This window comes from Podarcis pityusensis, assembly GCF_964106645.2.
Source record: "Podarcis pityusensis genome assembly, chromosome: 8".
NCBI lineage: Eukaryota > Metazoa > Chordata > Lepidosauria > Squamata > Lacertidae > Podarcis > Podarcis pityusensis.
In genome coordinates, this window is record NC_138033.1 from 47,213,620 (window position 1) to 47,235,523 (window position 21,904).

Consider the following 21,904-nt stretch of genomic DNA (forward strand, 5'->3'; position numbering starts at 1 on the left):
CAGCTCGGAGGGAGGGGGGCAGTGGGCGGGGCCGCCGCCTCTTCCTCCTCCTTCTCCGACGTCGTACCCGACGAGGTCGGAACTCTCCAGCCGCGGTTGAGGGCTATGGAGGGACCTCAATGAAGGTAACGCTCGCTTTAGGAAGTACGACTTTTATTGAGGTCCCTCTTTCTCCGGAGAGAGATCCCTCCGCCGGTAAAGTAGTTCCGTACCAACACAAAGCGCCCCGTGCGTCGCTGCACTGTATCTTGGAGAAGCCGCGTCGCAGACAGAGGGCCGGACGCTGCTAAGAATTACGACTATTGCTTTTGCTACTGTCGCTGTCGCGCACCTCCTCCTCCTGAAAAGCAGAGAAGAGACATATCCCTCCGCCTGCCCAGCTGAGGCTGGACCGTGACGCCGCCGACGCCACCTTCGCTGCCTGCCGGGACAGACGGAGACAAAAAGACTCCCCCCCCCCCGCCCCCGGGTAAGGCCGTCCCGGCTGAACGCCTTCGCTCAGCTCTGCGTTTTCCGGGGAGCGGGGCCGTTGCCCTCCTTGGACGACTCGAGGTCCTGGTTCCCGCCGCCCTCACAAGCCTCCCCCGCCTTCCCGGTCGCCTTTCGCCCGACGAACGGGCCGAGGCAGGGAAGGGCCCCGGGAAAGGCGAGAGAGGCCCGGAGGGGCCGCCGCCTGAAGCTGCCTTCGGCCAGCCGGTGGCGGGAGGCGCGGGCGAAGAAGAGGCGCTTCCTGGTCCGCGGCTGGCGGGCTCGGCCTCTGCCCAGCCTGACCGCTCGCCTTCCCTTCCGGCTCTTGCTCCTGCCGCTGGCCGGGAATGGCTCCTCCTTGGGGCCTGTAGCACATCGAAACCGGCTGTCTGGGCCACGGGTCGGGCGGCGCTGGTGTTTCGCCTTTGGGGTCTCTGAACCCGGAGCGGGCAGCTGCCTGTGTCTAGCCGAAAGCGAAGCCGTTGCCGGAAGAAGAGTTGAGAATTGCCTTCGTGCCTCTGTAGTTCAACTACTTGCAAACTCCCCCACCCTCTTGGAGCAAATCCTCCACCAGCTCCCACATAGGTGGGAGCTGAGCTCTCTACCGCTTCCAGTGCTGAAAAGCGGGGCAGGTTTGTCCTCCAGGGATTGAAACTGGTTAAAGAGATCCAAGGTTGTGAGCTGCCCCTTGTGCTGTATATGGTTGGGCTTGGCTGATCAAATCATGTACAAAAGGGGGGGAAACCAGAAATCTGTTGCTTGCACAGATGAAAGTGCTCTACACATACATACAGACAAAAACACACACACACAAAGCATTTCTTAAATAGGTTTTGGCATACTGTACTATTACACACACTTGAGTCTGTATGGGCTCTGTTTAAAAATGGCTGGCATTTATAGTCTATTCAAACATTTATTCTTGCTGTATACAAAAATTCGCATTAAAATTACTTATATTTGCTTGTTTGCTTTATTATATATTTGCAGCGGAGATAAAGCATTACAGCTCGCAACCTTTCCACATTCAAACCAATCCAGATCCTGAGATCTGAGACCATTCACTGTCTGCCTCTCCAAAAGATGTTCAGCAGGTAGCAACAAGAGAACAGATCCCCCCCCCCCCGTTCCAGTTGTGAAATGCTCCAGCACCAAGCAACAAATAAATTGATTAATTTAAAAAATGTCCAGTAGCACCTTAGAGGCTACCTAAGTTTGTTCTGGGTATAAGCTTTTGTGCACATGCACACTTCTTCAGATACCTACGAAACCTTATATGCAGAACAAACTTAGCTGGTCTCTAAGGTGCTTCTGGACAATTTTTTTATTTTATTTTGACTGCGTTAGACCAACACAGCTACCTACCTGAATCTAGAACCATGCAAAAAAGTTATTCTCAGCATTTGGACAGCGCTGATGATTGAGATTTTTGAGAATACTGGTGTCCTGCTTGTGTAGAGCAGGGAATACTGTGTTTAGATTAATTTTTGAGCACTTTTGGTGTTTTATATTTGTATCACTTTTTTGAATTTTAAATGTATTTTTTATTTTATTCTAAATAACTCTGGAATGGCTCTGAATGTGCAAAGCAATATATAAATATTACAAGTAGAATATATCTACACAGGAAACTGCTAGCTGTCTGCCTTTAACACACATGACAGTAGGCTTTTTCTCTCTTGTATTCTTGGCAGGAATTCTACACCATGTTAGGCTCTGGGTTCAAGGCCGAGCGCTTGCGAGTCAACCTACGTCTTGTCATCAATCGCCTCAAACTGTTGGAGAAAAAGAAAAGTGAGTGGACTTTCCTACCTAATTCCTTGACCTCATCACCAGAGCAGTGATTCAGGAGGTTTCTGGTAGTCGTGGTGTCCCAGAACACCATGTGCAGGCTATAAATTAAGAGATGCTTAATTTGTAGCCTGCACATGTTGTTTCAGTGTATCTGAAGAAGTGTGCATGCACACGAAAGCTTATACTACTCAGTTGGTCTCTAGGGTGCTACATTATAATTTTTAAATTCTTTTGGAAGGATTCTTTTAAAGACTTTCTTAGGTCATATAACTTTTTTGAAGACTTGATTTTTTAAAGGGAGTTTTTAGGTTTTTAAGAAGAGTCTTTTTAACTATCTTTTAAAAGAATTGTTTTAATTTATTTTGACATGTCAGAGTGTAAGTGTGGAATTGCTTGTGTGTGTGTACTGTATTTCAAAGATGCTGAGAATTGTGGTCATTGGGATGGGGGGGTGGATTCTGTGAAGAGTTCTTAGGTTTGTGGACTTGTGTCCAGTTCTAGCCCCACTATACTCATTGAATGGACATGGTTACTTAATTTCAATATGTCTATTCTGAGTATACCATATTTTTCACCCTATAGGACGCACCGTCCCATAAGGCGCACCTAGTTCTTTGGGGGGGAAATAAAGGGGGGGGGAATTATTTCCCCCCCAGGTGCGGGGCTGGGGCGGGGGAAGCCCGAGCTTCCCCCGACCCCAGCCCCCAGAACAGGCAACTCTTCGCAAGCTGTGGGAGCCCGGCACTGGGCTCCCATGCTTTGCGGAGAGCTGCGCGAAGCCTGGAGAGCGAGAGGGGTCAGTGCGCACCGACCCCTCTTGCTCTCCAGGCTTCAGCGAAAGATACGGTAACTTAGTTGGAGACAACCCACAGTCCTTCTTGGTGGAGCCCCTCTCTTTGCATACACAAACACCCCAGGCAGGGCCAGGGCAGGCTTGTGGGCCTCCCCTGCTGCCCCATGATGAACCCTTTTCTTGCAGCTGAGCTAGCCCAGAAGGCACGGAAGGAAATTGCTGACTACCTGTCTGCTGGCAAAGATGAGCGGGCTCGCATCCGTGTGGAGCACATCATCCGGGAGGACTACTTGGTGGAGGCCATGGAGATCCTGGAGCTCTACTGTGACTTGCTTCTGGCACGCTTTGGCCTCATACAATCTATGAAGTAAGGTCTTGGCCTATGGGGAAGAGGGTGCTGGGTGCCTGCCACGTGTCCCCTCCCCTCGGTCTGCTAGGTCTGGGACCTATTTGTCCTCCTTGTCTTTCAACTACTTGTTCACTCTTGCCTTACTTTGTGTCCCTTCAGGGAGCTGGACTCTGGCCTGGCAGAAGCTGTCTCCACCCTCATCTGGGCTGCCCCCCGACTGCAAGCGGAGGTGGCTGAGCTGAAAATGGTGAGTGGTGCCAGTTGTGTCTTGGCAGGCTGCTCAGCCTTCCTGGACATCTGGGGGCAGCAGTTGGGAAAAGACTTTGATCTATCCTCACAGGATGCTCAGAGAACTTGGTGACTTTCTTGTTTGATCTGGGAGTTTAGGTTGGCTCCAGTCTCCAAACCCCTGAACCTTTTGTCCAGGGGTGCTGCGATAGTTGCTGTGCCCTGTCTTAAATAGAGGGGAGTCAGTGGTGCCTGGACTCTGTTTTGAGTGTGCCATTTCCATACTAGGTTGCTGACCAGCTCTGTGCCAAGTACAGCAAAGAGTATGGCAAGTTGTGCCGAAGCAACCAGATTGGGACCGTCAATGACAGGGTGAGTGGAATGGGAAGGGCATCATGGGGGTGAGATGGCGGTAAGGCTCTCAGGAGCTACTAACCACAATGGCTACGTCTTCCTCTGCTGTCAGAAGTGATCTGCTCCTGAAGTCAGTTGCTGGGAATCGCAGGTGAAGAAGAGCACTGCTGCTGCTCCACTCAGGGGCTTCTTGTTGGGGCATCTGTTTGGCCACTGTGAGGACAGGATGCTGGGCTAGACAGGCTGATCCAGCAGGCTGTTCTTATGGGAGGGAACGATATCAGTGCTTCATAAAGATGAGTTGTTTGCAGCAGGTGGTCCTGCCTGTGGTGCTTCACCAGGCAAGGTAGAAACTTATCTTTTTTCTGGCTTGGATATCTCTTAGCTAGGTAAGTGTTCTTGACCTGCCCAGCTCAGTGAAGGGCTCACTCTTCCCTCCCTCCCTTCCAGCTGATGCACAAGTTGAGCGTAGAGGCACCTCCCAAAATCCTAGTGGAGAGGTACCTGATTGAGATCGCAAAGAACTACAACGTGCCCTATGAGCCAGACTCTGTTGTCATGGTGAGTGACTGGGAGGCGGTTCCACTCTCAATTCCCTCAGTAGCAGCTCCCTTTCCCACATGTGACATCAGCTTCTTCCTCTTCCCAGGCTGAGGCTCCCGCAGGCGTGGAAGCTGACCTGATTGATGTGGGATTCGTGGATGATACAAAGAAAGGTGGCCATGGAGGTGGTGGTGGCGGCGGCTTCATGACCCCAATGGCTGGTCCTGATGGAGTTGTGCCAATGCCAATGCCTATGCCCATGCCGTCTCCAGCTCCCCCTTTTGCATACCCACCTCCAAAGGGACCAGTAAGTCCTATGTCTTGCTTGAAACAGGAGGGGAGTCTGTAAAGTTGGGATTGGGGGTGGTAGTGGGGGGGGGGGAGGAAAGGATAGCAGTCTACTGTGGTGAGTTAGCATCTGAGCACACCTCACTACCTGCTGTGTGAACAAGGTTTTCCATCTGTTCTGGCAGGTATTGCCTATCTGATTATGCCATTAGAAAGGGGTGCTGGTCTGACTTAACAATTTCTCCCTTTAGGAGCACTTCAACGGGCTACCGGTGGGCACCTACCAGCCTTTCACCAACCTTCACCCACCTCAGATTCCAGCAACACCTCCAACATATGAGTCTGTAAGTACTGCTGATGAAAAACAAAAGCTGAATTGCTGGGAGGGCAAGTCCTCTCTGCTGGGACTGTTGCTGTCCCTAGTCTAGTGCTGGGTATTGGCAGGCCTTCCCACTTGGACTGACTGAGGAGTTGCCATCCACTGGATTTGAGCTTGCAGCAAACTTCATGCACCTTTGATATGATTTTGATTTATTGCATTTCTATGTTGGCTTTTCATTCATTCATTCTATGTTGCTTTTCATCTCAAAGCAGCTTACAAACAATAAATAGCCATAACATAATAAAACATACTAGCATGTCGCAAATACAGCATACATCATATAAAATAATTAACAAATTATCAATAAAACATCAATAAAACAGTGGCAATCTATAAAAAACTTAAGAAAACAGCAACTAAAAAATAAGCTAAACCTCACAATTACAGCAAGTCATGTGATTAACAAATCAATTCGGCATTTAGAATCTATAAAACAATATTAAAAACATTAACAAAATAGCAATTAAAAATATAAGCTAAGCACTAAGTTCATTCACACAGTCTCTGTACCCCCATGACTCATAATCTTTCACTCTGTTCAGTTCATTATAATACACATAAATGCACATAATGCACTGGCTGGGGTCCTTGAGTAGTGGGCCATGGTGGAGATGATGGGGCTCTTAGGCCTACCGCCAGTGGTAAGGTGGATGTTGCCTGCCTAGGCATTGTTGAGGAGAAACTTGCCCAGGTCACTTTCAATAATCAGGAGTCCCATTCCCACTTAAGGAAGTCCAAGACAAGCCTGTCCCTCTGGAGCAGTGAGTGGAAACTACACTTGGTATAGAGGCCAACCAGGAGGTCCAGCAGTGGCCCTGCAGCCTGTCCACCAGGAGCTGTTCCAGCTTCTTCAGCCGCACCTTGGTTGACGATGTGGTGGTGGAAGAGGCAGCCACTGAGGGGAGCGAGCAGAGCAGCTACTTGAGTCTACCACGCAGGAGGGAGGGGCTGAGATAATGATACCAAGAGAGCCCCAGCATGATCTCAGCAGCCTGGATGAGCTTGCAGGCAGTGACTCAGAGGTCACCTTGGTTTCAGAGTCCAGGCTGCTGCCCATGGAAGGCATGAGCTGACGTTGGCTGGCAGGGGTGGAGGATGAGATGTGGGGTGGGTTGAGCAGCTACAGAGTGTGGAAATGGGGATGTGTCCACCTTCATGCCCTTGTGCTTGTTCAGCTGCTGCTCTCCAGACTTCTGTGGTTGCTGGTGGTTCATGTCAGGTTGAAGGTGAGACTGCCAGCGATGGTGAAGAGCTACAGGCCATCCTTGGGGGACATAGCCAGGGCCACTTTCTAGTCAGGTAGTCAGCCATGCTGAACGGCTCTCCCTCACCTATGGCACCACCAGGCCAGGCTCACCACCACTGCTTCCTCCTCCTCCAGATCCCTCATTTCATCCTTCCTTCTGCTGTCTGGCAAGGCTGCATAAAGAAGATGGGAACATCAGATATGGTGCTTCTGCTGTGCATGTAGGCCTCTGGGGAGTTGTCAGGTGGTGGTTCTGTGTGGGGTGCTCCATGCAAAGCCAGCTTTTTTCTGTTTCAGATTGATGACATGGGTGCTGACAAGGAATTGCCACCCCCACAGGTGACCGGTGAGTGCAGGGCCGGAGGGGAAGGCTGTGGAGCTGGCAAGGCAGTGAGGAGGGAGGGAGGTGGTGATGTCAGGGGAAAGCTGGTGCTTGTGTTTATTGTTGGTCCCCTTCACTCTTGTGTTCGCTCTTGAGTTGCTGAGGTAAGCATGTGCCCATGTGTGTCTGTGTTGGGGCAGAGACTGGGACTCTTCATGGCAGAGAGCTTGGGCCCCTTTAGCAACTGGTAGGAGCTGCAAGGCTCAACTGAAGTGCAGCAAGTGCTCACTTCTGCAGGACATATACTAACTGTAGTACAGCAAAAAGAAGAATGGTCCTACCCCTGCCCCTACTACTGTTGGGTAGACTACTGTTTTCGCTGCCTTGAGCCTGCCTACTGCTTGTAACCAGTCACTCTTGTCTGCTGCAGGACCAGCCCCAAAGCCACAGCCGAGGGGGAGGCCACCAGCTGCAGTTCCTAGTTCGGGTGATAATTTTGTGCTGCCAGAGTTGCCATCTGTGCCAGACACGCTGCCTGCCGCTTCTGCTGGTGCCAACACTTCCGCCTCAGAAGACATTGACTTCGATGACCTCTCTCGAAGGTTTGAGGAACTGAAGAAGAAAACTTAAAAAGAGCCCCTGAACAGGGGGCCGATGGGCCTGATTGCTGCCTCCTCCTTCCCTCTTAGCACGGCCAAGTGCTCGTTCCTCTTCCTCCGCTTGGCCTTTCTTCCTTCTGTACTTACACCAAATGCCACTGCTTTTCTGACATTCTGCTCCAGGAGTGGGGGACTGCACAGCCTCTTTGAGATAGGAGCAGGAACAATCCCTCCGAATGCATTGCTCTGCAGTCTGCAGCCGGGCATTAGAGGGGAAAGGGAGTGATGTAGGTGGCCTCTCATTTGGACAGACAGTGGTGTAGGGACACCAACCTGAAGATTCTGGGCAACGTAGTTGGACAGAAGCGCGCGCCCCCCCCTCCAGGCATGTGCTGTGGAAGGGGAGCTGCTCTGGGCCCCTGATAGCTTTGTTTTGCCTGCCGCGTTCTCAGGGAGCCCTCCGGGGCCATTATGACTTTCCTTCGGGGAGGGATGCTGTGGGGCACAGGAGTTGACCAGTCTACACTCCTTGTGGCTCAGTGGTCCTCCTGCCTCTGGCTTGCAGAGCAGCAGACACATTTTCCTAGCTTTGAGTGAGCCCAGTTCTGCCTTAACGTGGCTCTGCATCAGGCTGGGTTCAGGGCCATTGCTTGACATGTGCCATCACTCCTGGTTCTCTAGCCTCTTCCCTTGCCTATAGGGCAAAGCCATGGGTGGTGGTGGTGACAGCAGCAGCAACACATCCAGCAACTTCTGCTGCTCTTACAGACCAGCTGCAGTGCCAGCAGCCAACCTCAGCTCTCCCATGTAACACTCTGTATGTAACTCTTTCATGTGGCTTTTCTGGGACAATTTGATTGGTTTGTATCTTCTCTATTAATTCTAAATAAAGTTGAGGAATAGCCTTGACTGGATCTGTCTCAAGTGAAACATAATATTTCCTGGCTTCTGGCAGTGGTGGAGGGGAAGCAAAGGAGGCATGGTATGTTTACAACATGGAGGGGCAGCTGCCACCAGTTCTTATCATGGCCGTTCCTTCAGACTGACAGTCACACTTCCAGTCAAACAAGGAGTACTATTTATTGAGGGAAGGGGAAATATTGGCAAAAAGGAGCATGCAAATGTGTTGCCTTTACTTTGGCTTCGCAGTTATATTTTGGAACAAGTCCTATCAGTTTGGATCGCACACCTGAGGATCTGCAGTGCAGCCCACAACCACCGCCCACAGGTGAATTTTATGAGGCTCCCTTTAGACTTGCTTCCCACAAGACATTGTGGTTGGTGGCAGCAGGGGCAGCTTCAGAAGAGCGGGCCACCTGTCCTGCAGGGCACGGGGAAGTGCCTGGGTTCTGAAGCAGCTGTCCTTCTCTGCAGTGATGTGATAGAACTGTCAAGCTATCATTCTTGAGAAATTAGCCCTTGTAGGATTTATGCTGACCTTTACAGGTTGGAGCAGGGGGATGAGTGCTTTCTGCTTGGGCAGAAGGGTCCCCTCTGGATTAAGGTAAGGGCTGCTTAAGGATCCTTGCATCTTGGAGGTTGGCTGCCTTTAAGGAAAGGCAGGATTGGATTCCTTTCATGGATTTGATCTCTCGCATTGGGCAAACTGAGCTCTCTGGGTGGGGAGGGGCAATAGTCACTCTTCTTCCCCACCCACCCTTCTATCTCCTCCCTCTGGTTCACCTTGAAACAGTGTATCCTTTGTGCATCTCAACAGACCCACCTTTGTCATATGAGTTCTTCAAATCTGTGGCTGGGTAGAGGAGTATAATCTACAATTCCCTGTTTGTCTCCTCAGGGGTTAAGCCCTGCAATAGGTAAAGAGTTCCTCAGCGACATGAAAAATAAATTGATTTGTAAGGCTTAATTGATGTGCACCACTATTTGGGATTGGCTATAAATAAGAACAGCCCTCCTTTGCTCTGCCTCTTTGGGCAGAGAAGAAACTGGCTCCTGCTGTTTAGGGACTTGACCGGCCTTTGGGCTGGAAGCCAGTAAGATCGGTTTTGCTCTTCAACCTGCAGGGCTGCAGCAGGGGATTTCTGGGCAGTCAGATTTGTTCTGCCTTGGTTAGTCCCAACAACTCAAAGGTGTGTCAAGGATAAAGGAAGTAGGATGTAGCATGAGGTAATGTTGAGTCAAGATCACATGGTAAATTAGCTGAAGAGCGGGAGGGGCAGCTTAAAAGTGGGAGAAAAGCCCTATAGATTTTCTTGCCAGCCCAGCTGACCTCTGATATTCTTAAAGATAGCATGTACGTTAGTGATACTTGGAAAATGGTGACCCTTCCCATTTTAGAATAGAAAAGAGCTGTCCAAATGGGGAGGTGGGATGATGCCACTTCAGTCCTGTGGCTCCTTTCGGGAAGCTGCTGGGATGCGCGGCTGTTTCTTGATTCCAAACAAGGTGGAAATCTTCAGTTGAATCAGCTGCAACATGGATTCCTCCTTGCTGGCCTGTTGTGATGAACCGGGAGAGAGAGAGAGAGAGAGAGAGAGAGAGAGAGAGAGATGCCTTATATGTGAACTCGGATCCTGAGGGGTGGCTGCGGCACAAGCAGCTTCTCATGAAGGCTTAATTGCTTGAAGCTTGGCTGGTGGCTGGTGATGAGCAGCACCAGCCGCTTGGGCTTACACCTACCTTGGCAGCCTTCATCTCCCGACTGAAGGTCGTCAAAAGGGCAGAGACAAACAGGTTGATGATCACAAACACCATGGAGATGACGCTGGTTACAATCAGCACAGCGCCAAACACGGGGTCCACAGCAATGACCTAAGCATGAAGAGCACAGTTATGTCCCCTGTGTCTACATATGCACATAGCAGAGAGCTGTTGGCCGTGCTGTGCTTTGCAGGGCACAGGGAAGCATGGCATTCTAGACCCAGAAAGCTGAAATCCATGCAGGTCTCTCTGGGTGCTGAGCTGGGAGCTGAATGGGGCTGGGGGTCTGCTGCGATCTGTGGTGTCCTGGAAGGGCAGCCTGGCAGTGTGCCTCGGCCTAAAGTGGGGCTGCATGGCACTCACCTCTTCATAATTAAAGATTCCAATGAGAAGCCCTACGATGGTCACAGCTGAGTTAAAGAAGGTTTTGTAGTCATCTACGCTCCATCCAAACATGAGGTTGCACTGATGGCAAGAGAGTGAAGGTGATGTAGGGGGAGGGGTATAAGGACACAGGAAGGGGGGGCTCTTCCCTCCGCCCTTGGTTGGTTTCCCTGCAGTTGGCAGGTCTCTTCTTACCACAATGGCGTAACCCACAAGTAGCACCAGAAGTGTGAGCAGGAAGCCCAGGACCTCATCCCAGGCTTTCTGCAGTGTCTGTGTGATGAGGTGCATTCTGGGATTTAGGCGCAGGAGGTTCCACAGCTTGATGGTTGTCAAGGCCACCAGAAAAGCAATGAGGTATGTCAGAGCAGAGTCAACTTCCACCATCTCATAGAAGCTGATGAACCTGGCAGGGGTGTGGAGGGAGATTTGCTTTAGGGTGTGTGAAAGCCGCCTCTACTGAGTGGGGGCCTGCCCCTGCCCCTTGTTTCAGATGGTAGACACTCACTTGTTGCGGTCTTGGCGATGCTGCTTCAGGATGCCTTTTGCCAGCACGCGCCTCTTCACATAAAGGCCAATAGCTGCCACACTTATGAGGATGGTGCTGGCATCCAGCAGGTTTCTCTTGCTGCTGAAGTACTTCCACTTCTGCTGCTTCAACTGCCGGCCCTGCTGGCCCCATGGAAGAAGCAGGCTTGACTCGGGCAGCCGCATGTTGGGGGGGGAATGCAAGTGGAAGGAGCATTGGTGGTGTGATGCTCTTTCTCTGGCAATACAACAACCTCCACACACCACCACCCTCTAAAACAGCCTTTCTCAACCTTGGGTCCCCAGATGCTTTTGGCCTACAACTCCCATCGTTCCTAGCTAGCAAGGCCAGAGCTCAGGGATGATGGGAGTTATAGTCCAACAACATCTGGGGACCCAAGGTTGACACTGCCCTAAAACAAGGGTGGGATGACACTCCTGCGGCACTCCAGGTGTTGCTGGAATCCAAATGCCCAACTGCTCTAGGCAGCCAATGGCAATGGTCAGGAATGATGGGAGCCTAGCAGCACCCAGAGGGCCCACCGCAGGTTCTACATCTCAGCTCCCCTGAGCTGGTACTGGCTGATACCTCCCACTAACCCTAGGCACCTTGAGAGTGCTGTCTAAAGCTGATGGAAGTTGTAGTCCAGCAATATCCAGAGGGTGCTAGGCTAAGGAAACTAAGCTGCCTCACAGAGGCCCCACTCACCTGCACAAAGATGTAGTATAGTATGAGCAGGAGAAAGGTGATCTGGGCACAGATAAATTGGAGGACGAGCTGGAGATCTGGATTGAGGCGGAGAATTTGCAACTCCGATTTGCTGAACAAGGTCCCTGCCACAGAAACAGGCACAGGGTCAAGCACGGAGGCTGCAAGCAAGGCTGGCTCCCAGGGAGAGGGAACGCCTTTTCTCCTTCTCCCTCCCCAACAGCCCCAGGACAGCCATCCTGCCGCTGAGGCCCATTGCAGGGCTAGGCCCCCTTTGTCTCTACTACACGCTCTTGCCTATCCCATTGGCCTCCAAGATCAGTGTGACTGCGCAGAAGAGGTTGACATTTGCATTGTAGACAACAAACTCAATGAAGACGACTCGTGTGCTTCTGTCCAGCCAGTTGTTCCGTTCCAGATAGCGAAGGGTTCTGGTGGGGAATGGTGCAGAAAAAAGTTGTATTGTGTGTCCACCTTGCAGTGGGAGAGAATTCTAAGGGCTGTGCCTAAATCTACTGGCGGCAGGGGAAGAGAAACACAACTCTAGTTTACTATTGCATGCCCTGCCCAGTTGATCAGTTCTCCCTCAAGTACCACCTGCCAGACTCCAGCTAGCAATGCCATATTCACTACTGTTAGCCAGGATTGTGGGTCTTTAGCTTTAACCTGCCTCTCCCACAGCTTCACCAGATCAGGAGATAGTGGGCAGAGACTGAGATACACCTGCCCAGAAAGAGCCCCTGGATCTTTCGGGACCTGATGCCTGTTTTGCAGCTCCCTCAGTCCACATACCTCTTGGCGTAGCTTTTGTTTCTGCCAAGGTTTGCCAGGTAGCCGCTTCCCGGATAGAGAGCAAACTTCCCCCAGATGGGGTACTCTTGCAGCGTGCTCTCATTCTGGAAGACCCAGGCACTCGCCTGACCTCTCCCACCTGCAGCAGGAGGCCCCCAGCTGGCCGTGGGACCCTGCTTTCCCTCTTGGAGTGAGAGAAAAGCTGGCCCTGGCTTTGCCGGGGCTCCTGTGGCTCGGACCTGCCGTAGCCGCACGCTGCCCACAAGGAAAGAGTTTCCATCCATGGCCAAACCTGGGAGATCGAGAGAGGGGAGAAATGTGCTGCTTAGAAGCAAAACACACAGATGCACACCTGTTTGTACAGATGTGAAAAGTTGTGTAAATTTCAGGTTTCTGCTTTGGCAACACTGAAAAAGCCTAAAGAGGCCATGTTTTTATAATTTATACAGTGTGTGCCGCTGGGGCCACTGCCCGACACACTTTCCCTCTCTTGAGGCTTCTGCCTTGAGCCTTCCCCACAATACCTCCCATTGCAGTGAGTGAGCAGCAAAAAGAGACTTCCAGGCAGCGGCCCTGAGCAAGGGAAGGCACACTGTTTCAATTTATTCAGTCATTCATTTTGTGGTGACCCGCATAAAAGTCACACACAAGTAGAATGCCCATAAGCAGAGGGCTGCCTGTATACAGAAGGATGTCTCTTTTATCTCTGTTCCTTGTGCTGCTCACCTTCAGAATTGCCATGGAGGCCAGGCAGCAAAATCACCCTGATCCACCCGTACAACTCCTCTGGGGTAAGGATGTCTTCCAGGTGGGATGTGAAGGTCCTCTGGAGGGCGTTGTTAAAGTAGAACTCATTGGGGCTTCTCTCGGTATAGCTGAGGACCATCAGCACAGCCAGGAACACAAGCTGCACTGGGTGTCAGAAAAGGGAAGTGGATCGAAACAGTTTGTCCTGTTGGATTTTGCATGCCTACAGCCAGACGACGTGGGCAGAACAACCTCACAGGCCAAATTATAATCCCATCCAGATCTAAGCAACCCACCCGCTTGCAGGTATGATTGGGCATAGCTAGCTGCTCCTGCACCCGGAGCAGCGGGAGCGGGGGGCACCGCCCATGGGGGCGCCGTGGTGATCCGCCTGAGGGGTGGCGTGGTGATCTGCCCATGGAGTCCGTTTTGGGCAGCTCAGGGCCCTGAGCCACTGCATCACTCCCAGGAGAGACGCATGGCTTGGGCGCGCTGCAGGCCAGGCCCCACGGTAAGTGCCACCCTCCCGCGGTGTGCCATTTTGTCACCCCTTCAGGAATGACACGGGGCAGAACGCACACACACACCCCGCACACACACCCCTTTCTACGCCCTTGGGTATGATGTTCCCTGCTGGTGGTTTAAATTTTGCAAATTACATCTGAAGATTTGTCCTGAGCAGATTCTGCACCCACTGAGTTATGTATGGTTTATAGCAGTGGTTCCCAATTAGCTAATTACAGTGGTATCTCGGGTTAAGAACTTAATTCGTTCCAGAGGTCCGTTCTTAGCCTGAAACTGTTCTTAACCTGAGGTACCACTTTAGCTAATGGAGCCTCCCACTGCCGCTGCGTGATTTCTGTTCTCATCCTGAAGCAAAGTTCTTAACCTGAGGTACTATTTATGGGTTAGTGGATTCTGTAACCTGAAGCGTCTGTAACCTGAAGCATCTGTAACCCGAGGTAACACTGTACTGAGGACCCCCTATTTTTCAAAAGCCAAGCCATGGACCCCCTACGTTTGAAAATTTTTCTAACTCTATGGTAGTTATCTGTGCAAAGCAATTTTTTGCTGTAAAACAAGAAAATCCTTAATATATATATATATTTTTTTAATGTAAGGTAAGCCCAATGTTCTGACATGGTATGTGGCAGTTTCTTCCTGTGTTCCTAGAGGCGACTGCCGCTCCCACCATTCTGACCTTGGCCTTGGTATCATTCTCTGTCTTGCTTGCTTCCTTAACCACTGATGCTTAGGAGTGTGAATGCTGAGCATATTTCACCCCTGCTTGGTGTGGGGAGGGAGCAGGAAGTGTTGCACAACCCATCCACGCCCTTACTGGCCTTCGTGCCTGGTCTCACCTGCAATCTCTCTGATCAAGGAGTACAACTTCTTGTCTTTCAAGGCCCGTTCCTTTGGCCGCACCATTGGCTGGAGGGCAGGGGGTCTGTAAGCTGGGTCTGCCCAGTCTCTCTGCCCATAAGCTTCCAGTTGTAGGCCCCTTGCTAGAGGGAGAGGAAAGCTGGAGTCAGTCCCAAGCAAGAGGAAAAAGGCCCTCTTTTGTCAGAGGCCACTCAGGCAGATGCCCTATCAAGCACTGCAGATGGAGGCGCAGGGAGGGCGGTTTGGAGAGCTTGAATTACCTGTGACAAGGCCCAGGGCCCACCAGAGCTGCTGCTCCTGTCCCTTGTCCTTCCACAACTCCCTCTTGTGCAGCAGTGAGAAGAGGAAGGTCAGAGCCAACACCTGGGAAGGAGAGAGAACAGGGTTGCCATTGGGGAGCCCCACAGGGCAGGTGTCTGGGGCCCCTCTTAGCAGAATATGCAGGAGGGGCCCCACCACAAATGGAATGGTTAGTAACATTACACCCATTACCAGTGCGGATTGGGGGAGAGATGGACAAGCATTAAACCCAGAGTCTGGACTTATGTGGGGTCTGAGGATCCTTGCAGAGCTCTGACCCTGCAGTGTTGCTGCAGAATCACAGAACACCAAAGACACTTGTAGAGGCAGGGAGAAGAGGGGAGATTCTGGGTCTGGCAAGGGTGTGGGGAGAGGTTAGCTGCACTCCAGATAAAACCAGGTTACCTTCAGGGGCTGCATTACAAAGATGTTCTGTAGCACTGAGAGCAGGATGTTGACGGCCCAGTGCCCAGCCTCGTCCCTGCTCATTTCTAGGCTGTAGAGCACTGTGAAGAAGGCCGAAATCAGGCTGATGCTCCCCACTGTGAGCCAGCAGGCAAAGCTGAATCTCCCGGGGAGACAGTGGGAGAACGGCGGCCTCTCCTTGTCAGGGTCTTCAAGTGGGAAACTGCTGAGCTCGCTCCTGGGCCCGGTGGGCCTGAGACACAGAGACAGGAGAATAAATGGCACCTCAGCCTTTGGGAATACCGGTGGAGGGAGGGAACTGTGCAGTGGGGAGGGCAAATGTCCCACAGACCAAGCAGAAAAAGCAATAGGCAGTTAAGAAAAAGACCATTATTGGGTGGGCTGGGAAAACTGGCTGGCTTTGGGTCTGAGTGTGACACGGGACCAGACACAGAGTCTTCTGAAGATGAACCAGATACCCTATAGATCCAGGGGCCCTCCAGGTTAGTACCTGATGAAAAACTCCTGGAACTGTCAGAACAGGGGGTGGAACAGCTCCCCCTGCCAGTCTCTGGGATCAGAGGCAGCAGTCTGCTTGTGAGGAAGCAGTCAGTGGCTGTGGATGAGTGTAGTTTAGGAGACAAGAGTACCATATAAAGCCTCCCTAGTGAGCCTTCTAGTTGCAGGAAATAATACAGGTCTCTGGTGCCTTATTTCCTGATTCTCATCGCCCTGCCTTGCTGCATTGTACCTTGCCTGAACTCGACTGCGGTGGTGACCTTGGACTGTTGCCTCACTCTGTTTCTGGGTCACATATGAACACTCTGCTGCATATGCGACCCCCATTCTCACTGGTGAGTCCTGGGGGGGTAGCTTCTATCTCCTGTAACTGTGACCTGCCTCCTCGCCCAGCCCCTGAAGGCATTCCCTAGAGTGTGAAGATATCTGGTTAGTTTCTTCCTGCAAGCTATTTCACGGAAGGAACTTTGACCTTAGCTAGGTGTGTTTCTTTGTATACATATGTAGGGTGTGTACAGTAGATGCCGCAGAGTTTCACAGTGGCTTACAAGGATCTTGTTCCCCAAGTATTATTTTGGGTTTGGAGCAATCTCTGCAAAAGTTTACCAGGAAATGGGGCCAGGAGAGTGGGGAAGAGATAGCTGAGGGGAGCTTCCAGATGGGGGCTACCTGCCAGGCCCCTCAGTGCTGGGCCAGGGCTGGGCCTGCTGCTGCTCTAGGTGCTGCTGGACTCTCTGTAGTTGGTCCACTGCATGCAGATGGTCATAGGGATTAGGGAAGCTGCACAAATCCAGGCTGCAGAGCTGAGTCCCCAAGTCATTCAGCACATGGCTCAGGTAGCTGTGGAGGTTGAAGCGCCTCTCTGGAAACAAGTACAAAGAGGCATCACTCTCACCCTACAGAGCCTTAATTCCCCCTCCTTTTTTCCAATTAAGTCAAGGGTTGCTCAGCTCCCCAAAGGTGCAAGCTGGTGCACAGAGCATGAGGAAGGGTGGCGCACTCTCTGTCCGAGAGGAAGGGAGTGGTGTTTGCACCCGATGCCAAGGCTACTCTTACCCTGAGGGGGACCTTCCAGGTCCTTCTGGTGCTGGAGGTAGGACTCGATGAGGTCACACAGAGCAGCCACAAGCTCCAGTACTTGCTCAGAAGTCCCAGGGAACTTGCACTGGCAGAGGCTGTTCTTGTAGAGGAAGCCCAGGGTCTCCTCCAGCTCCTGCAATGGAGAGAGCAGGGCAAGAGTGCCAAGCACCCATCAGGGCAGAGGCTGACCGCTCAGAACCTCTTGCTGACTGGAGGGACTTGTGAGGAGGGGGTCTCACTTGCTTGACTCGTGTGATGGGCATCACTTGCTTGGGGGGCATCACAGTCTGCAGGAGTTCGGGGCTGGCAGCCGGAGGCTTTGGGGCTGGGGGCTGGACCAGCTGGAAGATGTGGCTGATCAGTAGGCTCACTGGCATTAGGAAGATGGCTGTTTCCACACTCAGCAGCAGCTCGTGCCAAGTCACCATGAAAGGCCCTGTCTCGGGAGCGGGGGGGGGGGAGAGGAGGGGCAGACAGAGACCTTCAGTCAGGAGGAGCGGGTGGCCAAAAGGATCACTGCTATGGCTGAGGCAGTTTCAATGCCAAAAATGCTGGGCGGCGTCCAGAGGGGGACTCCCAGCTCCATTGTGAAGCTTAGAATCCTCAGTGCTACTTGGAGACACACAAGCCCTATGCATGGAAGGTGGAGCATGGGGACAGGAGCAAAAATACAGGACTCTTTGGGGCTCTGCCTTGGGGGCTGTGAGCCATGGCAAGTGGTGGGAAGCCAGCCTCTTCCCTACCCCACCCACTCACCTGCCCCTAGCCCAGCACCCACCTGCATCATGTTGGGGCGGGGGACAAGGAAAGGCACTGGCTATGCTAGTCTCCAGCTGGCAGCCGACTCACCAGCCTCGGGGCCTCTGGACGCTGCCTCTTTTCTCCAGAACATGATGTTGATGAGGAAGGTGCAGCAGAGGAGGGCCAGGCAGCAGGAGAGCCTCTGCACACGGGTGAAGGGGCTCCAGGGCGAGCAGGTCACCACCGACAGCCACAGGTGCTCCTGCGTCAATTTGTCCACCAGCCCTGACCAGAACTGGTACCTGGTGAAGTGGGATAAGGGATGTATTTGGTGTGGGCTGAGCCAGAGAGGGTCAAGGGCCAGGAGCAGGGTGGGACCTTTCCTGCTGCACCTAATTTCTGAATGGAGAGGAGCTGGAAGCTGCATCACACTCTCTGACCTGGAAGGAAGACCCATCTCCCAGATGGGTGGGAGAGAAAGGCCCTCTCTGTGTATAGTCAAAGGAACTTTCTGCACTGGGTCTGAGATTTGTCATTCCAAGCAGATTCTGGGACAAAGCCTGCCGTTCCCTGACTTTTATTTTTTGATGTCTGCATATTGCTTTTTCACACAGGTGTTCTTAGCATAATTCAGTCAAAGGCAAGGTACCTGTTGGGTAGATCAGGGACAGAAACACCCCAAGGGCAAAAACACATTCCAGAGATGCCACAAACTGGCAGGAGGTGGGTGGGTGGGGCTCATATTTACCTGAAGGACAGGAGATCCCTCTCGGAGGCAGCAGCAAAGACTTTATCCACATGGCCGTCCTCCAGGTCAGCTGCCAGCCAAGAGTCACACAGGAAATGCCACTTCTTCTTGGCAGGCAGGTCACAGACAACCAGCCGCCTCACAAACCTGCAGGAGGCTCAGGCCTTTCAGTCATTTGCCCACACATGGGTGGCACTGCCAAGCAGTCATGTGATGCCCATTAGCTGCAGCCAAGGGATCTGCCCCCACTCCCCCATCACTCAAGAGCTGCAGGTTAAAGGGAAGCAGTGGGGATCTTTTCCTTCTGCCCTCATTACCTTGCCAAAGCAGAGAGCTGCATGTGGCTTCCTTCAAGCACAAGGGAAGCTTTGCTCCAAGTTAACCTATACATAAAGCGTTCTTTGCCCAGCAGCTTTGGGAAAAGACTGAATGTGGAAGGGTATTCCCTCTCTGATGTATCCCTTATGTTTGGGGGTTCAGACCAAAGGTGGGTCATAATGCATTATTTGACATGACAATGTAGCCTCTGGAGCCAAAGCTGGCCTTTAACATGGTGGGCATGAACCTTGGGTGGGACAAGACATGCCACAGTTCCATCGTCCCCCTGGAATGTCCAGCTGTCCTGCAGCTAGTTTTGCTACAGTTGGACAGGGATCTTGTGAATTTCTTCAGCATAGGCTTGAAAGGAGGTGCCGTATTTTTTGCTCTATAAGATGCACTTTTTCCCTTCTAAAAAGTATGGGGAAATGTGTGTGTGTCTTATGGAGCGAATGCAGGCTGCGCAGCTGTCCCAGAAGCCAGAACAGCAAGAGGGATAGCTGCGCAGCAAAAGCAGAGACCCCTCTTGCTGTTCGGGCTTCTGGGATTCAGAATATTTTTTTTCTTGTTTTCCTTCTCCAAAAACTAGGTGTGCCTTGTGGTCTGGTGTGTCTTATAGAGTGAAAAATATGGTACTTTGAGGACCTGGGAATTTTGCATGTGTCTAGGTCCTGGCAGCATAACCCCATGGCATGGGAGGACTAGGTATGCCAGCTGCAGTGTCCCTTTGCCTACTAGCATCTGATAAGGTCTGGTGATGCCAAGGACTCTCCCACACCAGTCGTGTGCTTCCAACCTCCTCCTTGCCTGGCATCCCAGTTGCAGTCTGGTTCGCCTCTAACCCCACCCTCAGCCCTCGCTGGGCCATGGACTTACCAGCTGGGGTTGGACCCAGTGTTGTCGTGCCAGAGGCGGATGGCGTGGAGGTTGCCCAGGGACTTCTGTGTGGCAAGGAGGAAGGCATCACGCCCACCTCGCTCAAAGGAGGGCCCCTGGAGGTGCTGTAGCAGGTGTGGCTCACTCCGGCCCTCTGCCCCATAGAGGGTCAGGATAACCTCAAGCCAAGGAGGGAGAAGGGGTCAATCAAGGAAAGGGAAAAGAGGGCGGATGCTGGGTGGGGTTCATGGATTGCTTCCTTTCCTCAATTCCTTGCCCAAGCAGGGAGCACATGAAGGATGTCATCAAAGACAGGCTTTTGCATGCAGCCAGTCACACAGAAGCCTGCACCCCACACACCCACACACCCACACCCCGATAGGGAGAGATCTGCCAGACTCGGCCCAGATTCTGTGGGCAGGTGCCTGAGGTCACGGAACTTGATGGGCAACACTTGTACCATCAACAGTACAAAGTGGGCCTGCAGGAAAGTGAGACCCTCCCCTACCTTAGCAGAGGTCCCAGCCCCTCGGCGGTAGCCTGTGAAGACTTGTACCAGGTAAGGGAAGCAGGCGGTGGCCTCATTATCTGCTAGGATTGTGACCTTCACCTGGAGGGGGGAGAGACACAAATGGGGTGGGTGGCCCTAGAAATGGCCAAGCCCCCCAAAAGGATTATAATTCGAACATCAAACAAGCGATTTCCCCCCCTTGATTGCAGGGGAGGAGGGGGGAAAGGTTTGAACTGTATTTCCCTGTAGAAAAGAGAGGAAAAGAAGCTAAAATCCACCGCTCAAAACCCTGGAACGGGTTGCCAGTGAACAGTAAGAAAGCCATATTGGGAATGCGCTGTTGCTGAAAGTACTCTTTGACAGTTAACTCTGCATCTGAGATACAAGTAAGATACAATATTTCTGACTGGCTTCTCCTGGTTTTAAAGTAACAGGAAATAACTGAGATTGAAACTGTTGTCCTTTTTGTGAATTGGGGGGCTAAAGGAAAAAGTTAATTACTTTAAGACACTTCTGACTGCTACTGTGTCCCCCTAGAGGAAGTTTGAAATTGTTACAATAGCAGCTGGGCCAGGGGAATTTTCCACTTCAAAACAAATTCTGATCGTGAGATTGACCTTGGACCTTATCTAGAGTGTTATGGCAGATGGAAAGGAGAAAATAGATTCGCTACAGGAAAAAGCAACGAGGTCTGGCAGAGTATTTCGTACAGACGGTGGGCTGCAGCGAAGAGCATCGACATCTGGCCCTTCTGGATTACCAACAGGAGCCTCATCGGCACAACCTAAACCCAAAGGAATGGCAGCTGAAGATGCTTTGGCTCAGGCACTTGGTAAAATTAATGAATCTTTGGACAAAATAAGTAAACAAGTAGCATAAGCATTGGGCAAAATTGACCAAAATACTACAAGTATTAATAATTTGGGACAGAAGGTAAATACCAATACAGAAACTATTCAGAAATTACTACAGGAATCTACCTCGACACGAAAGACAGCCGAAGAGGCAAAGGAAATAGCAACAGCTACAGCCACTGTGGTAGAAGAGAAGATACCACCGTTATACAAACAACTTGAAGACCACAGGTCAATATTGTCTATGATTGAGTTGAAGGAGAAACAAACGAATTTAAGGATCAGGGCCGTACCTGAACTTGAGAAAGACAACTTGATTGACTTTCTTACGCAGGAATTTGCAAACTTTTGGAACCCAGATTTGGAGAAGGATAGTTTCAAGATAGTGAGTGCCTTTAGGCTTGGAAGAGGAGGGAGGAGGAACAGGGTGAGAGACTGTTTGATCACCCTCCGAACAAAAGAGGAGAGAGACAAAATCTTGAGTCTGCACTTCCAGAAGACTTTGGAAATACATCAGTCAAAAGTGGAGATATTTAAGGATATTCCGAAGTATCTTTTGGACCTTAGGTCCAATTATAGAGATTTGGTTGCCCTGTTGAGAAGTAACATAATTATCTTTAGGTGGGAATTCCCCCAAGGCCTATCCTTTAGTTACAAAGGGAAGAAGATAAAAATAAGATCAGAGGACGACAAAGATAGATTTTGGAGAGACCACAGAGAAGACCTACAGAAGGAAGCTGCAGAAGAGTTAAGAGCACTTGTAAGCGAAACTTTAGACATACCAGGTTTACCTCCTGAACTAAAAGACCGCCTGAAGAAGGGGATACCACCGACAGATCAGGAACAGGCGCTGGGTGCAGTTGGAGGAGAAGCAAAGTAACTACATCATGGCTCTGCAACTATTAAGCTGGAACTGTAATGGTTTGAACTCCCCTCAGAAAAGGAGATCTGTGTTTCATTTATTAAAAAAGGAACAATTGGA

General features: G+C 51.4%; 2 protein-coding genes across 3 annotated transcripts in view; one reads left to right on the forward strand and one right to left on the reverse strand.

Annotated features, from left to right (window-relative positions):
* Nucleotides 1-181: 181 nt before the first annotated feature.
* On the forward strand, nt 182-8,275 carry LOC308482997 (IST1 homolog). Of its 2 annotated transcripts, none has more exons than XM_081016532.1 (10): nt 182-469; nt 2,163-2,262; nt 3,242-3,422; nt 3,564-3,651; nt 3,921-4,004; nt 4,437-4,547; nt 4,636-4,836; nt 5,069-5,161; nt 6,743-6,791; nt 7,198-8,275. In XM_081016532.1, the coding sequence occupies exons 2-10, from the start codon at nt 2,175-2,177 to the stop codon at nt 7,395-7,397; spliced, it is 1,095 nt and encodes a 364-aa protein (XP_080872658.1). In that variant the 5' UTR covers nt 182-469; nt 2,163-2,174; the 3' UTR covers nt 7,398-8,275. The 2 variants fall into 2 exon arrangements, with proteins under 2 accessions (XP_080872658.1, XP_080872657.1); XM_081016531.1 differs by lacking the exon at nt 182-469 and adding an exon at nt 800-1,100.
* Nucleotides 8,276-8,427: 152 nt separating this feature from the next.
* Nucleotides 8,428-21,904, reverse strand: part of LOC308483228 (polycystin-1-like protein 3) — a gene marked incomplete at its 5' end in the record, with an annotated part of 14,226 nt that continues 749 nt past the window's right edge. Inside the window, 19 exons of the mRNA XM_081016854.1 lie at nt 8,428-9,822; nt 10,007-10,138; nt 10,391-10,492; nt 10,607-10,817; nt 10,920-11,080; nt 11,649-11,773; nt 11,946-12,079; nt 12,441-12,732; nt 13,167-13,352; nt 14,549-14,692; nt 14,831-14,933; nt 15,276-15,528; nt 16,464-16,656; nt 16,851-17,007; nt 17,114-17,310; nt 17,724-17,917; nt 18,364-18,510; nt 19,558-19,736; nt 20,066-20,167. Of these exons, the coding sequence (XP_080872980.1) occupies nt 9,709-9,822; nt 10,007-10,138; nt 10,391-10,492; nt 10,607-10,817; nt 10,920-11,080; nt 11,649-11,773; nt 11,946-12,079; nt 12,441-12,732; nt 13,167-13,352; nt 14,549-14,692; nt 14,831-14,933; nt 15,276-15,528; nt 16,464-16,656; nt 16,851-17,007; nt 17,114-17,310; nt 17,724-17,917; nt 18,364-18,510; nt 19,558-19,736; nt 20,066-20,167 (3,126 nt within the window). The 3' untranslated portion in view covers nt 8,428-9,708. The remainder of the gene's footprint in view (nt 9,823-10,006; nt 10,139-10,390; nt 10,493-10,606; nt 10,818-10,919; nt 11,081-11,648; nt 11,774-11,945; nt 12,080-12,440; nt 12,733-13,166; nt 13,353-14,548; nt 14,693-14,830; nt 14,934-15,275; nt 15,529-16,463; nt 16,657-16,850; nt 17,008-17,113; nt 17,311-17,723; nt 17,918-18,363; nt 18,511-19,557; nt 19,737-20,065; nt 20,168-21,904) is intronic.

What these genes read in the sequence shown, in the direction of transcription:
- LOC308482997 (XM_081016532.1), top strand. Translation starts at nt 2,175, where the DNA reads ATGTTAGGCTCTGGGTTCAAGGCCGAGCGCTTGCGAGTCAACCTACGT. An exon ending in GGCCTCATACAATCTATGAA is followed by an intron (nt 3,423 to 3,563) that starts GTAAGGTCTTGG and finishes GTGTCCCTTCAG; the next exon opens with GGAGCTGGACTCTGGCCTGG. An exon ending in AGCCAGACTCTGTTGTCATG is followed by an intron (nt 4,548 to 4,635) that starts GTGAGTGACTGG and finishes TCCTCTTCCCAG; the next exon opens with GCTGAGGCTCCCGCAGGCGT.